The sequence below is a fragment of the Thamnophis sirtalis genome, unplaced genomic scaffold, assembly GCF_051295495.1.
Source record: "Thamnophis sirtalis isolate CommonGarterSnake01/CBP01778 unplaced genomic scaffold, rThaSir2_p1.2 scaffold_3, whole genome shotgun sequence".
Taxonomy (NCBI): domain Eukaryota; kingdom Metazoa; phylum Chordata; class Lepidosauria; order Squamata; family Natricidae; genus Thamnophis; species Thamnophis sirtalis.
Genome location: NW_028261383.1, coordinates 174,077,388 through 174,093,438, shown reverse-complemented (window position 1 = coordinate 174,093,438; position 16,051 = coordinate 174,077,388). Strand labels below are relative to the sequence as shown.

Here is a 16,051-nt window from a genome sequence, read left to right as displayed (position 1 = left end):
CCCCACAGCATTATGAAAATAGAAACATGCCATTGACTTAGAAGACTCTGCTCAGTTTTATAATCAAGTTTATTGTTTTTAAAACTTCATCGGTATGGAAATCACAGTTTTTAAAGGAATAGAGATGTGATATCACTCCAGATAATTGAACCACTGCAAATATTTTTTTGTACAGATCATAGAAAAGGCACTTGGAATTCTGTTCTCCTCAAGGTGCTGACATAAAAGACTTGTAAGAATACAACAGTCATTAAAACAGAACTAAATTAGAATCGAAATCACACGTTCTTAAAACATACATTTATTAACAGAATAGGAACACCCAAAAGAAACCAATTTTGGTCCCTGTGTCCACGTGTATACAAAGGTACAAATGTTAACAAGTACAGTCTAATAATAAATTTAACCCAGCATGTTCATTAAAACTATTTTAACTTGTACATTCTATGCTGTAATAAAATTCAGTTGCATGTCAAACCACAATTCCCAGTGTAGGCATTTATTTCTGTTGGCTTTTCTTAAGTAGAAGCAATATGTTACATCTAGAATACAACTAAAAGAAAGAAATATGTTTCTCATCTTCAGTTGAATAGAACATAAATTTTGATACTGCCTTCATGACAACATGCAATGAAACTAAATTAATAGGAGCATGGGGGGGAAAAATCCCTACAAGAAGCTGTTAAGGAAGTGATCCAAACTATCATTCTGAAGATCATCCTTCACGGCTATTTCTGTTTGGCAAGCTGCGTGCTGGTAGGTTTCCCTTCTTTTGAGCTGCTGTGGAGAATTTGGCCTAAAAAAAGGGTAAAAAGACAAATAAATGTGCTTCTACTCTTCCTTATGGATACCCCCAAATCCAGAGAGGCGATAAAATTTTAATTATTCCATAATATATATTTTTGAAACCCTAAATCAGTCTCTGTCAGTGCAATTAACTGATAGATTATTACATATTATGTATCGTGCTCTAATGTAAATATTTGGTTTCAGTTTAATGTGAATCTGAACCCAATCTTAATTTATTCAAAATGCCATGGTTAAAACAATCCTACTTAATACAGTCTATGAACATTATTACTGTCATTCCGTGGCACGACATAACCGCGAACGTCAAAAGCGCGCCGACAACACCGTGGCGCTAAAACCGCGATGTCAAAAGCGCGCCGACAACAGCGCGCCGACAGAAGCGCGATTTAACTTAAGGTAAGGTTTAGGGTTAGGTTTAGGGTTAGGTTTAGGGTTATGTTACAGCACGCTTCTGTCGGCGCACTGTTGTCGCGCGGTTTTGACGGTGCGGTTTTGTCACCGCGCTTTAGTCACACGCGCTTTAGTCTACCGCGGTTTTGTGGTGGAACCCTGTCATTCTCTCTTCCCATTGCCAGAAAGTCTTTCATATGCAGTGGGAATACACCCCGAATTAACTGAACTTAAGAGAGAGAAAATAGACAAATTCCAAGCTATTATTATTATTATTTATTTATCAGCACAAATAAAAAAACACAAATATAACAAAGGCAACAGTAAAAATATTGGGTTTCTGTCGTGATGGACTCTTGTGACAAGCCGATTGACAGATGATGGAAGATGATGGAAGCAGTTAGCTTCCTCCCATAATTGGGGCTTACCAGGGGTTGTGACTCTAAATATATACCTTCTTCCCTGGCTTCAGCTGATAAGGAGGAGAACTTGTGGCTTAATGGCTAAGACGTTTGCCTAAGATGCAATACAGCACAGGTTCGAATCCCAGTAAGGGTATGGCTAGCTGATGAGAGCTAAATAGCTTGAAATAGATCTATACTAGTCTGCCTTTATTTATTTATCAGCACAAATAAAAAAACACAAATATAACAAAGGCAACAGTAAAAAACATTGGGTTTCTGTCGTGATGGACTCTTGTGACGAGCCGATTGACAGATGATGGAAGCAGTTAGCTTCCTCCCATAATTGGGGCTTACCAGGGGTTGTGACTCTAAATATATTCCAAGCTACTGTATATACTTATTAGAGTTGCTATTAAGAACTTTTTAAGAATCAAATATTTTTTTTAAATGCCACAGCAAATTTGAAACATGGACACAACCAACCAAGATCAGGTACAGATATATTATAATTTGATGCTCTATCTGGATATAGTCACAGGAGCTACAAGGGGTTCCTAAATAGGAAAAGGTCATTATCTTAAAGCTACAGGTAGTCCTTGACTTACAACCATTTTTTTTTTTAGTGACTGTTCAAAGTTATAATACTGAAAAAAAGTGACGTATGACCATTTTTTCACATAACCACTGCAGCATTCCCATGGTCATGTGATCAAAGTTCAGATGCATTGGAACTGATTTATAGCAGTTAGACTTATATACCGCTTCACAGGGCTTTCAGCCCTCTCTAAGCGGTTTACAGAGTCAGCATATCGCCCCCAACAACAATCCGGGTCCTCATTTTACCCACCTCGGAAGGATGGAAGGCTGAGTCAACCCTGAGCCGGTGAGATTAGAACCGCTGAACTGCAGAACTAGCAGTCAGCTGAAGTGGCCTGCAGTACTGCACCCTAACCACTGTGCCACCTCGGCTCTAGATAGATAGATAAGAGTATTGGATAGATGATAGATAGATAGATAGATAGATAGATAGATAGATAGATAGATAGATAGATAGATAGATAGATAGATAGATAGATAGATGATAGATAGATAGACAGACAGACAGACAGAGATAGATAGATAGATAGATAGATAGATAGATAGATAGATAGATAGATAGATAGATAGATAGATAGATAGATAGATTAGATAGATGATAGATAGATAGATAGACAGACAGACAGACAGACAGACAGACAGACAGACAGACAGAGATAGATAGATAGATAGATAGACAGACAGACAGACAGACAGACAGACAGACAGAGAGAGAGAGAGAGATAGATAGATAGATAGATTAGATAGATGATAGATAGATAGATAGATAGATAGATAGATAGATAGATAGATAGATAGATAGATAGATAGATAGATAGATAGGCAGGCAGGCAGGCAGACAGACAGACAGGCAGGCAGACAGACAGACAGAGATAGATTAGATAGATGATAGATAGATAGATAGATAGATATAGCAGTTAGACTTATATACCACTTCATAGTGCTTTTACAGCCCTCTCTAAGCGGTTTACAGAGTCAGCATATCGCCCCCAACAATCCGGGTCCTCATTTTGCCCACCTCGGAAGGATGGAAGGATGAGTCAACCTTGAGCCGGTGAGATTTGAACAGCCGAACTGCAGATAGCAGTCAGCTGAAGTGGCCTGCAGTACTGCACTCTACCCACTGCGCCATCTCGGCTCAGGATTTATATTTATGATGGGGGTCATATGATCACCTTTGACAAGCAAAGTCAATGGGGAAGCCAGGTTCCCCTTAACAACTGTGTTATTAACTTAACCAATTGCAGGGATTCACTTAACGACCGTGGCAAGAAGAGTCGTAAAATGGGCCAAACCTCACAAAAGTGTCTCGCTTAGCCACATAAATTTTTGGGCTCAGTTATGGTCCATAACCCGAGGGACTTTCTGTACTTTAAATGTGTCGTTCCACAAAACCAGGAGAAATATAAAATATTTACCAGTTGTCTGAAAGAATTTGCTCCTTGCCTATTACAGGACTGCTGGTTTTACAGGAATTCTGCTTTCTTCTAAAAAGGCCTGTTGAGGTGCAGCATGATGGTGTGATAAAAAACTTGGGGTGTGGTGTACAGATGGGTCTGGCCCACTTCTTTACTCTGGGTGATTCTTCACAGTCTGCAGCCAAAGAAGGAAAAAGCAGAAATTCTGCTGCGTAAGATCAAATATTTATTTTGTGTAGCATCTTGTCGCCACTAGCAGTTTGTAAGTTAAGTTTGTAAGTTTAATAACATTTATAGGCCGCCCAATCCCGTAGGACTCCGGGCGGCTTACAATACAGAAATAATTTTTAAAAAAAAGTAAAATACAGAGAAGAAAGATAGATTTAAAATACAACACATCATGCACTCCATTCTGAATGGGGCTGGACCGTATTTTAGGGTCAACAGCCCCAGGCCTGCCGGAACAGCCAGGTTTTAATGGCTTTCCGGAAGGCCGAGAGAGTGGGAAGGGTCCGGATCTCTGCGGGTAGATCATTCCACAGGGCCGGGGCAGCTACAGAGAAAGACCTCCCACGAGTAGTCGCCAACCGGCATTGTCCGGTCGATGGTACCTGGAGGAGGCCAAGCCTGTGCGATCTTATGGGTCGTTGGGAGGTATGTGGCAGGAGGCGGTCCTGCAGATATCCGGGTCCCAAGCCATGTAGGGCTTTAAAGGTAACGACCAGCACCTTGAAGTGCGTTCGGAGACCGATGGGAAGCCAGTGCAGCTCGCGGAGGATAGGTGTAACATGGGTTTACCTAGGTACACCCGATATCGCTCGCGCGGCCGCATTCTGGACCAATTGTAGTCTCCGAACACTCTTCAGGGGCAGCCCCAAGTAAAGCGTTGAGCAGCAGATAGATTTCTCAGGTAATCTACAAGCAGAACTTTATCCCCCCACCACACACACACACACACACACACACACACACACACACACACACAACCCCCTGACTCCCCACAGTTGGCATTTCAATAGTGGTAAGCTGCTACCATAACGAACATTAAGCTTAGTTGATGTTCTTTGGGCCAATAGCTGCATTCCGTAACGTTGCAGATGTAAGTTAGCATGAAAAAAAAGGAAAGGAGAAACATCATAAAAGAGGGCATGGTATAAATAAACAGTTATGTATCTTGATAAAAATGATTAAGTGGAAACTTCCAAAAGCTGTAGAAACTCAAAAACAATTCAGAGAGATAGCATACTTTTTAGACAGTAATATATTTACCACCATCCCCATACATACACACCCGTCAAGTGACTACACCAATCAAAAATATTTCTGAAGCACAGATAGATGTAAAAATTATCTATGTCTTAAAAGATCCTATTCAAAATATTTGAAAATCAAAATATTTGACTTCGCAAATTTCCATATTTTTTTTTGAATTTCTGATCCTTTGCTATGACAAGGCATTTTATCCAAGCTGCTAAGAATCAGTGGCAAATTAGAAGGCATTTGACAGCCTGGGAGTTTCCCACCTTAGCTGTAAACCGCCTTTAGACCGATCTCCAAGAATTGGTCCATTAAAAAAAAAACGGCCACCTAAACCTGTGGCTATAACTCCTTATGGAAGTGCGTTTCAGAAAGTAAGCTAGGTTCTATATAAAGCAAATTCCATTATATTGCTGCCTATGACCAATAAATAATTTTGAACATCCAAGTTCTAGCGTTACATACTAAAAAAAAGTATATTGTCTGCATTAGGTTATTTGAAGGACTGTCTTTTCCCAATCTGACCTACCCAGGCCACCAAAGTGTGGAGGCAGGGAACACTACCGGTCCCCTCTCTAAAGAGATCTGTTGTGGCCCAGCAGGAGCCGTTGGAGCTGCCACCAGACTCCGACAGCGAGGGGCCCTCTGAGTCAGCTCTGGAGGATGTGGAGGACCCTGGACAGGGTTCCGACTCCGAGCAGGGCGCAGAGAGGCTGGTTGGCCACCAGGAGGCACCTGAGCCTTGGACCAGTGGGGAGGAGACAAGGGAGTGTGATCATGACGTCATGCATTGGAGCAGTGGGGAGGAGACAAGGGAGTAGAGCCAAGGTGGCGCAGTGGTTAAATGCAGCACTGCAGGCTACTGCTAGATCAGCAGGTCAGCGGTTCAAATCTCACCGGCTCAGGGTTGACTCAGCCTTCCATCCTTCCGAGGTGGGTAAAATGAGGACCCAGATTGTTGGGGGCAATATGCTGACTCTCTGTAAACCGCTTAGAGAGGCCTGAAAGGCCTATGAAGCGGTATATAAGTCTACTGCTATTGCTATTGCTATTGAGTTGTTCCTGGATGCCCAGCAACGGAGAGCTAATAGGCATAAGGAACAGTTACGCAGTTACAGGAGATAATTGCACTCAGCTGGTGATAATTAGGCTCCTCTCAAGACTATAAAAGGAATGATTGTGCACACGCTTGTTGCAGGAGTCAACGTATTCACTAGAGCTGGAGAACTCTCGTGGCTAGCTTGGCAGGCTGGATTGCTGCCAAGGTTAGTCTGTGCTGGATTGCTGCCAAGGTTAGTCTGTGCTGGCTTGCTGCCAAGGTCCTGTCTGTGTGTTAATAAATCCTTGAAGTATCTTTGTCTCGGCGTGCTTTGGTGTAGGACGAGGGGGGTCAGAACAGAGACCTATCTGCCAAAATCAAAAAGAAGGGCCTTCTCCTAGGTGGCTCCCTCCCTATACCTCCCTCTGCATCATCCCTGCAGAGATAAGATTGGCCCCCACTTTGACATTCTTCGCAAGGCTGAGAAGACATGGATCTGCCAGTGACCATAGGAACCCCAGAGTGATAGGGAGGCCATCAATCATATATTGCTGTCACTAGTGGTTATTGCTTTTTATATTGCTTTTTTCATTGGGATTTTATTCTTGTGAGCCACCCGAAGTCACTGGGAATGAGTTGGGCAGCCCTATAAATTCAAATTATAAACAAACAAATACATCAATAAATGTAGCTTCATGAATTTACATTGTAGCCACACTCAATTATTTTTATAATCAATTAACAAGTCAACGATCTTTTTAGTTTCTTCTTTTAAGGAATATGGATCCTTGTTAGATAGGCGCGAATGCAGCAGGCGAGAGTCGCTAGTGATCTCAGCACTTTTTATTTCCAGCAAAATGTGACTGCGCTCTGCCGACTGGGCTGCCCGGAGTTCACCTTTTAAGGAGCTCCAGGCAGACCAGTCAGCCAATGACAGCAGTTTAAATTCCCCGCGGTTGGGACAGCCAATCCGCGGCGAGCATGACAACTTATGTAGATTTCTGACATATATCTGTTCTGTCCCCCCTTCTCCGCTCGTTAACAGACGACAGACAGACAAACTTAAAAGGAACTCACTTTATCAGTTCTCGGCTCAGACTGGCTGCGAGCCCAAACATAAACATAAACAAAGTCTCTGACAAGAATATAACAGAATGCAAAACAAAACTCTTACAAAGCAATTCACTTCTCCAAGTGTCTCCTTGAATCAGGGTTACAGAAAGCCAATCACTTCTCCAAGTGTCACAAACAAACCACGACCGATGAATGATGAACGTTGACTCCTGCAACCAGGGCGTGGCACCATCCGTCCTTTTATCACCAGAAGACGCCACTAACGAGCCCCAGCTGCATTGTTAATCTTGCATCCCGACTCAACTCACAGCAAACTTCTGCTGAGTCACAACATATATCCATACGTAACAATCCTAGCCCTTGATCATTGTCCCTTTCTGTTGAAACGAATGAGTATGTTAACTGAAAAACGTGGGACATTACAAAATAAACCATCTTATCCCCTGGGAGACCTGAGATGAAATTAGAATGGAGAAGGCACAACAACAGCTTCAGAAAACGAGACCAGCTTCTAGAGTAGAAAAGAAGACAAGACAAGAACAAGGAGAAAGAAGAGGGAATAAGACAGGTACTATGCACAGTATAAAATAAGGAAGAACAGATTTTTCTTTTATTCTCCAAAGCAAACAAAAATTATATTATCAAGAGGGAAATGCTTGTGGAAATTCCAGAATTGAAGTGTGGAAACAATTTGTGGAGATGGATTAGAGATACATTAATCATTTGCAGCTCCAAATTGTTGGAATCCTGGAGATTCATCAGTATAATCTCATTGTCACCACTTGTCACATATCAACATTCCCCAAAGTGCTGTTTTCCAAATCTGTTTTTTTATACGCCTTATGCCATACTAAGCTTAAGCAACTGCCGTCTAGCACATTTTGATAGACGGCTGGGAAAGACTCCATCAAATGCTTTCTCCCAAAATTCTCCAGAAATGTCAATATCGAGATGGAAGAGTTTTTGTTTTTCTTTATACTGGATTTGCAGACGACAGGGGCAGTACAAAAGGTTTGCTCTTCTGCAAGGGACGCTTTACTCAAATGAAATGCTTCTTTTCACAGATACTAAGTAAACCCCACATAGGCCAAAGATGCCCTTGTCCCTATTTACAAGTTGTACAGGAGTTGGAGGGGAAGGCAAAGTTTCATTCGTAGCATCAATGCCTGTTCTGACCCACACCTTGTCCGTTCAGAAACGAAAGGCCAAACAGAACATTCAAAAGAATGATTTTATCAGTCCCGGCTCTTGCTGGCTGCGAGCCCAAAATAAACACAGATAAATGCTCTGGCAAAAGTCCTCACTCATAAACTGCTACAAAACAGGATTATATAAATCAAGTCACTTATCCAAGTGCTTTTCTCGATGATTGCACACGAACGGAGGACGTTGACTAGAACAGAAACGGAACGTTGACTTCTGCAACCAGGGCGTGGCACCATCAGTCTTTGATCCACAGGAGGAGATCCTAACGAGCAACAGCTGCTCGTTATCATCTCCTGTGAGTCCTCAATTGTTCCTTACGGTCGTCGGTCAGCCCTTCTCCTGCGTGCATCCCGAAACAACTCACAGGAGGTTTCTGTGTCAGCCTCTCTCACTGATCCAAGGCTCAGTCATTACCTGGGGACCAACTAGTCTCTCTGAGCCCTGCTCAGAGTCAGAACCCTGTCCAGGGCCCTCCGCCTCCTCCAGGCCTGACTCATAGGGCCCCTCGCTGTCAGAGTCTGATAGCAGCTCCCAAAAATCCTGCCGAGCCACAACAAATGCCTATATACAGTATGTATATATATGACCCGGTGATGGAATAGGGGAAAGGTAAATGCAACCTGTATGGATCTCAGACTACTAATCCAGGGTCCATGTTTTGGAATTCATAGATCTTGAATAGTCCAAGAAATGTGAGTTTCTTTCAGCAAAGCACTACAGCGGCAGTCCCCAACCTTCCCATCTTGGCAGCCGCAGAGGGAGGGAGGGAGGGAGGGAGGGAGAGGGGATGGTTCTGTGTGAGTGGCAGGCCTGCGCACGAATGCATGCAGCTCCGTTTACGCAAACATAAGGTGCACCCGCCACTCGCACAAATGGAACTTTGGCACGCGCATGCAAGGACCTGCCGCTCACTCAAGAGGAGCCGCACACGTTAGAGAACACGCAAACAGGCTGTGCCCCTGGGACCCCTGCTCTACAGGAGATTACTTGACAACATGGAAGAACCAGTTCTTTTAAGAACCACCCTGATGTTTTCCAAAAGTGTTAGGCTACAATATCTATCATCCTCAGCCAGCATCCGGAAGTTGCAAAAGGCTTCAATCAGTGGGAGTCAACCTGGTCCCTACCGCCCACTAGTGGGCGTTCCAGCTTTCATGGTGGGCGGTAGGGATTTGCTATAACTCTGCTTTATAAATTTTATAAAGTAAAGTTACTTCCCTACTTTATAAACCACCGTTACTGTGGAACCAATGGGCGGTTAGAAAAGTTTACTACTAGCAGAGATACAAAAGTGGGCGGTAAATGAGGACCCAGATTGTTGGGGGGCGGGGCAATATGTTGACTCTGTAAACCTCTTAGAGAGGGCTGTAAAGCGGTATATAAGTCTAAGTGCTGTAGGTGGCACATAAAGGAGGCAACTATTTTAAAATATTATCCTTCAGGAACTCAAAAAGTGGTGAAATAGCATTCCCTCCTCCCATTTTTCCCACAACAACCCTGTGAAGGACAAGATAGTTACCTCGCTCTTCTCGAAGAGGAAGTGGTGCAGAAAGTCGCCACTTCGTATTTCTCCTGTCTGGTTTTGGAAACGTCTTCAAAAATTGTTGCTTCAGGAACTGAGCCTCCTGTTCTTTGAACTGTTTCCTCTATCAAGAAACAAACAGGGAATATATTTATTAGGATTGTGCAGAGTTCTGATTCAGTCCCCAAAAATTGCTTTGGGAGTATTCAGATAGCGTTTGCCCAGAATAATTTAAATCACGCCTGTCTTTTCCTAGGCTAGTGCAGTAGCTTTAAAAGGTGCTCCAAATATATGTTCTGGATGCATGCCAAAGAATCACGTGAAGCAGCCATAATCTGTTCAAATCAGTAAGAAGGCAAACTAAGTGATACCTAGAATGACGGGTTCCACCACAAAACCGCGGTCGACTAAAGCGTGCTCGACGAAACCACGGACCTGACATCATCACAGCGCGACGAAAAAAGCACGCTGTAAGCGGTAAAGCTGAAATTAACGCGTAAACCTAAACCTAACCCCCCCAAACCTAACCCTTAACCTAACCCTAAACCTAACCCTAACGCTTAACCTAACCCTAAACCTAACCCTAAACCTAACCCTAACCCTAAACCTAACCCTAAACCTAACCCTTAACCTAACCCTTAACCTAACCCTAACGCTTAACCTAACCCTAAACCTAAACCTAACCCTAAACCTAACCCTAACCCTAAACCTAACCCTAAACCTAACCCTAAACCTAACCCTTAACCTAACCCTAAACCTAACCCTGAACCTAACCCTGAACCTAACCCTGAACCTAACCTTAAACCTAACCCTAACCCTAACCCTTAACCTAATCCTAACCCTAACCCTAACCCTAACCCTTACCTTTACGTGAATCGGCTTGCTTTAAAAGCGCTTTTTAAAGCGCCCTTTTTTCTCCGCGGTCGTATTTGTCGCGCTGCTGATGACGTCAGCGACGCGCTTTAATCGGGCGCGCTTTAGTGGACCGTGGTTTTGTCGTGCCACGGAATGACGTACTGAGTGACATCCAAACACTCACTTATTACTGTATCGTTCCCTGTTCTGACCCCCCCCCCCTCGTCCCACACGACAGCAGATGATGACAGCTGCCTACCTCCCATCCTAGTCGAATGGCTGCTTCCGTAAAATTCTTCCGTTCCACTTCAAACGTCTGTTTCTGCTCCTCAAACAGGTCTCGCTCCTCCTGTAGCCGCTGTTGTTCCTCCAAGAAGTAAGAGCCCTTCAGGTGGGCAGGCATCTCTGAATTGGCAGCAGACATCAGTTGCTCCTGGAAGTAATTTTTTTCCTTTTGAATTAAATTTACAGACAGATCCATAGAGTTCAAAAACATGAATTGTTCTTTACAGGCAGGCCAAAAGTCTTTGTTGCACACCTACAGTTAAGCTATTGCTTTACAACAGCTTAACTCTTACAACTTTCCTCAGCAAATCCGGACGTATATACTTTTGACAAGATGATTAGAATTCTGCCCTGAAGAGTGAAGTGGGTCTCTCGCAGAACTACAGCTTCCAGCATTCTTGGGAAGAACACAAGAAAGCTTATTAACTAGATGAACAAGAGTGTGTTTTGTTGCATGAACCAATAGAGGGAACTAGAAGGCTAACAAAAGGAAAGACTTAACGAGACTGGAAAAAGTGGATTGACTGTATACAAAATAAATACGGGACCAAGAAATTCCAGTTAGCCTATGCTTAAGATCAGGAATGATTCAAATTGTTTAAAGTTAGCTTAGCAAGAAGAAGCTAAGGTCAGTGTAGAGATGTCATTAATTTCTTAATTTCTTTTTTCTCAATAGATTTTAGACTGTGTTTGTTAAAAATCTATACCGTGTACGGGCTCTGGGAAGTCGGGGGGGGGGGGAAGGAGGAGGGGGGTCGGGGGAAAGGGTGGAGGGAGGGAGGGATATACATTAGGCTAGACACGATGTGTTAGTTCTCAATGCAATGTGACTTCACATGTATACTGTTTCTCTTTAATTTTTCTGTAAAAATAGGACAAGCTGAATACATTGACATATAGTAGAAATACACCAAGGGGGGGAGGAGTGGGATAGAAGAAAGAGGGGTAGAGAGGGTGGGAGGGAGGATTGGAGGGAGGGTGAGAAGGAAGGGAGGGAGTGGACTGGGAGAGAGGAGTGGTAGAGGGCGAGGGGAAGTAGGGTAGAGGGGGATGATGGAGAGAAGATAGAAAGTTGGAGGGTGGTGGAAGAAAGAGGTGTATGGAGAATGGAAGAGGTATATTGGGCTTTTATTTTGGGGGGTATTGTTGACAAGAGGAATTGATGCAATTACTGTTTAATACTGTATGGGGTATACATGTGAGTGTATTAAAATGAAAATAAAATATACTAAAAGGCACAAAAAAAAAAGGAAAGAGAATGTGACTTTCTTTGAAACGCCATACCTGTGAGAATGAAAGGCATTTTCAGTGTTTAACTAAGCTTCATAGCAGCAGTTTACTTACCGTGCTGCTAAATCGATTTTTTTAAAAAATAAATGCATTCTTGGACTCATTCAAAAAGGCGGTTTATATGCAAGTATATATTCTGTGTTTGTTAATTCAGTGACTGAATGTGTAATTAGGATTGTAACCCGTCAAAACCGCGCTCGACTAAGCCGCGCCCGATTAAACCACGTCGCTAACGTCATCAACAGGGCAACAACAGCCAGTGCGGAGAAAGAAGGGCGCTTTAAATAGCGCTTTGAAAGCAAGCCGATTCAACTTAAGGTAAGGGTTAGGTTTAGGGTTAGCTTTAGGGTTAGGTTTAGGTTTAGGTTAAGGGTTAGGTTTAAGGTTAGGTTAAGGGTTAGGTTAAGGGTTAGGTTTAGGATTAGGTTTAGGGGGTTAGGTTTAGGGGTTAATTTTAGGTTTAGCGTTTACAGCGTGCTTCTGTCTCCGCGCTGTTGTCGCCCTGTTGATGACGTCAGCTACGCGGTTTAGTCAAGCGCGGTTTATTCGAGCGTGGTTTTGTGGTGGAACCAATTAGGATATATCAAACTAATACAGAGTAGAACACAGAACACAGAATAATAGGGTTGGAAAGGACCTTGGAGTCTTCTAGTTCAACCCTCTGTCCAAGCAAGAAACCCTATACCATTCTGGCCAAATTGTCTCTTCTTAAAAGTCTCTAGTGATGGAGCACACACAACCTCTGGAAGCAAGCCATTCCACTGATTAATTGTTCTCATTGTCAGGAAATTTCTTCTTCATTCTAGACTGGATCCCTCCTTGATAATTTTCCATCTGTTACTTCTTGTCCTGTCCTCAGGGGATTTGGAGAATAGGTTGACCCACTCTTATCTAAATTCAAAACATCAGCATTAACCCATCGGGTCATTTTTTGGAACTGCCGACCTTTCTGATTTCTCCTTTCTCTGAATTAGGGGGTAAATGACAAATACAAGTAGTTCTCCTTACAGCTACCAGCTGTCAGGCCTGCAATTATATTCCTTTTAGAATTTTGGCCTGCCACACTTTCTCTTACTTCATTATGCTGTTTCTTTAAGTATAGTCAATGGGAGGGGGGAATAGACAGGAGTAGGATTGTGTAATGTATTGTTATTATTCTTTTCTAGAAGACCATCTTTTGTCTCCGCACTTTTACACCTGACCGGAAGCAGCTGGGTGGAGGCGCCAGCGTGGAAAAAGAAGATTGGACCATGTGATGTGGGTGTGGGGACAAGATCATGAACTTTCAACTGGGTGGAATTCTGATGTCATTTCCAGAATTGGGATTTACACAGATGTGCTAAGATATCTGCTTTATTAAATTGGAACTTTAAGGATCGTTTTGCCTTGGACTCTGATTTAATTCTACATGATACTTGGAACGCTGACAACAGCCTTTGATATCCCAACTGCACGAAAGGAGAGAGCAAAGCACCTGGAATCAGCCCTTTACCTGGAAACATTGCTGCTGCAATGCAATCAGCCCTCGGCATTCTTCAATCTCTTTCTTTAATTTCATTATTTCCTTGTCATGATCTGTCACAATGACCACGGGGTTTGGACCATCTCCCTCAGACATTTGGCAACCAAGAGCTGGGGGAAAAAGATAAAAATGGGGACTGGCTTGATGTACATTTTACCTTCAGGAACCTGGACTAGAAAAAAATGATGGGCCATTTAAGATATGTATCTTTTGTAGCCCATGTTCAGACACACAGAAAGGTAAATACAGGAACCATATTTAAGTGTTTTTTGAAACTAGGATTGCTTGGTTAAAGAGGTGTGGAGGTCTAGTGGTTAGGACACTAGGCTGACATTTTGAGACCCAAGCACTGGGTGATGGAGTGAGCTCCCGTCCTTGCCTCAGCTCTTGCCCACCTAGCAGTTCAAAAGCATGCAAATGGAAGGATAGAACTAGGTACCACTTTGGTGGGAAGGTAACTGTGTTCTGTCAGCCTCAGTGTATAGTCATGCCAGATACTTACACCCCTCAGAGAGGGCACGCAATTTGGGGGTCCTCCTGGATTCACAGCTGACACTGGAACACCATCTGTCGGCTGTGACCAGGGGAGCCTTTGCCCAGCTTCGCCTGGTGCATCAATTGCGGCCCTACTTGGATCGGGAGGCACTCCAGACCATCACTCACGCCCTAGTCACCTCAAGGCTGGATTACTGCAACGCGCTCTACATGGGGCTACCCTTGAAAAGCGTTCGAAGACTGCAACTAGTCCAGAATGCAGCCGCGCGAGCGATATTGGGTATACCTAGGTACACCCATGTTACACCTGTCCTCCGCGAGCTGCACTGGCTACCTATTGGTCTCCGGACACAATTCAAGCCCTTCATGGCTTAGGACCAGGATACCTGCGAGACCGCCTACTGCCACACTCCTCCCAATGGCCGGTAAGATCCCACAGGGTGGGCCTCCTTCAGATGCCGTCAGCCAGACAATGTCGGCTGGCGGCTCCCCGGAGGAGAGCCTTCTCTGTGGCTGCCCCGACCCTTTGGAACGAACTACCCCCAGAGATCCGGACCTCACCCACTCTCATGGCCTTCAGAAAAGCTCTCAAGACTTGGCTATTCTGGCAGGCCTGGGGCTGTTGACCGCATTGTTGAGGTCCAGCCCCAACTGAAATGAATGTATCTGTGTTGTTTTTTAACTTGTCTATTTTATTTTTTATTTTATTTTATTTCCCCTCTCTGTAAGCCGCCCGGAGTCCTCCGGGATTGGGCGGCCTATAAATAAAATTAAACTTCAAACTTCAAACTACATGACCACGGAAGCATTTTCACACAATGCTGCTTTCCCTCAGCTAGGAAGCAGAGATGCGCACTGCCCCATAGAGACCGACAGAAATGGACAGGGGAAATCTTTACCTTTATAACTTAGTTAAAAGAGTTGGGAAGCTGGCTCTATGCCCTTTAACGTTTACCCCTCATCTTTCTTTGTATTGCAAAACAATCAGAGTTCAACCTTATAGTTCTTGTAAACTAGGTCAAATTATAAAACTGTAAATAAGACTCAGAAACGTGCGTTTATCTTATATAGTCTTTTTTTTAAAAGCCAACCTTGGAGAAGACCAACCATTTATGTGATATTAAACCCTTTACAGCAATCTGATGGCTTGTTTTTTTCCACTAGTTGTCTTCCACCCAGTGTCGTCATAACAATTGTTAAGTCACATTGGAGCCTAGCAAGAAGCCCCGGGCTATGTTTGGATTATAAGCAGCTATTTGTTTGCAGTAAATATGGCTAAATGAGAGGCTTGTTCACTCATAAACTTGAGTTTAAGTTGCTTTTGGATTAGATCCAATTAGAAACAAGGCTCACTGAAAGAAAAACAGTAAGTCATATATGCCATGTCAACCTGGCAAAACCTTCCCTTCGCAGCTCCTTTGTGAGCGGAGTACAAGACAAGGAGAGATTTCTCACACCCCACTTTAGTGCCAATTCCAGAACACCATACAATAGCAATAGCAGTTAGACTTATAGACCGCTTCATAGGGCTTTCAGCCCTCTCTAAGCGGTTTACAGAGTCAGCATATCGCCCCCAACAACAATCCGGGTCCTCATTTTACTCACCTTGGAAGGATGGAAGGCTGAGTCAACCTTGAGCCGGTGAGATTAGCAATAGCAATAGCAGTTAGACTTATATACCGCTTCATAGGGCTTTCAGCCATCTCTAAGCGGTTTACAGAGTCAGCATATCGCCCCCACAGTCTGGGTCCTCATTTCACCCACCTCGGAAGGATGGAAGGCTGAGTCAACCTTGAGCCGGTGAGATTTGAACCGCTGAACTGCAGAAAACAGTCAGCTGAAGTGGCCTGCAGTACTGCACCCTAACCACTGCGCCACCTCGGCTCT

At 43.6% G+C, this 16,051-nt stretch overlaps 1 protein-coding gene across 1 annotated transcript in view; it reads right to left on the bottom strand.

Moving 5' to 3' along the window:
* Nucleotides 1-200: 200 nt before the first annotated feature.
* Nucleotides 201-16,051, bottom strand: part of LOC148048402 (afadin- and alpha-actinin-binding protein-like) — a 39,267-nt gene continuing 23,416 nt past the window's right edge. Inside the window, exons 9-13 of the mRNA XM_087710993.1 lie at nucleotides 13,640-13,779; nucleotides 10,832-11,005; nucleotides 9,715-9,841; nucleotides 3,620-3,794; nucleotides 201-796 (exon numbers count right to left, since the gene is read on the bottom strand). Of these exons, the coding sequence (XP_087567119.1) occupies nucleotides 670-796; nucleotides 3,620-3,794; nucleotides 9,715-9,841; nucleotides 10,832-11,005; nucleotides 13,640-13,779 (743 nt within the window). The 3' untranslated portion in view covers nucleotides 201-669. The remainder of the gene's footprint in view (nucleotides 797-3,619; nucleotides 3,795-9,714; nucleotides 9,842-10,831; nucleotides 11,006-13,639; nucleotides 13,780-16,051) is intronic.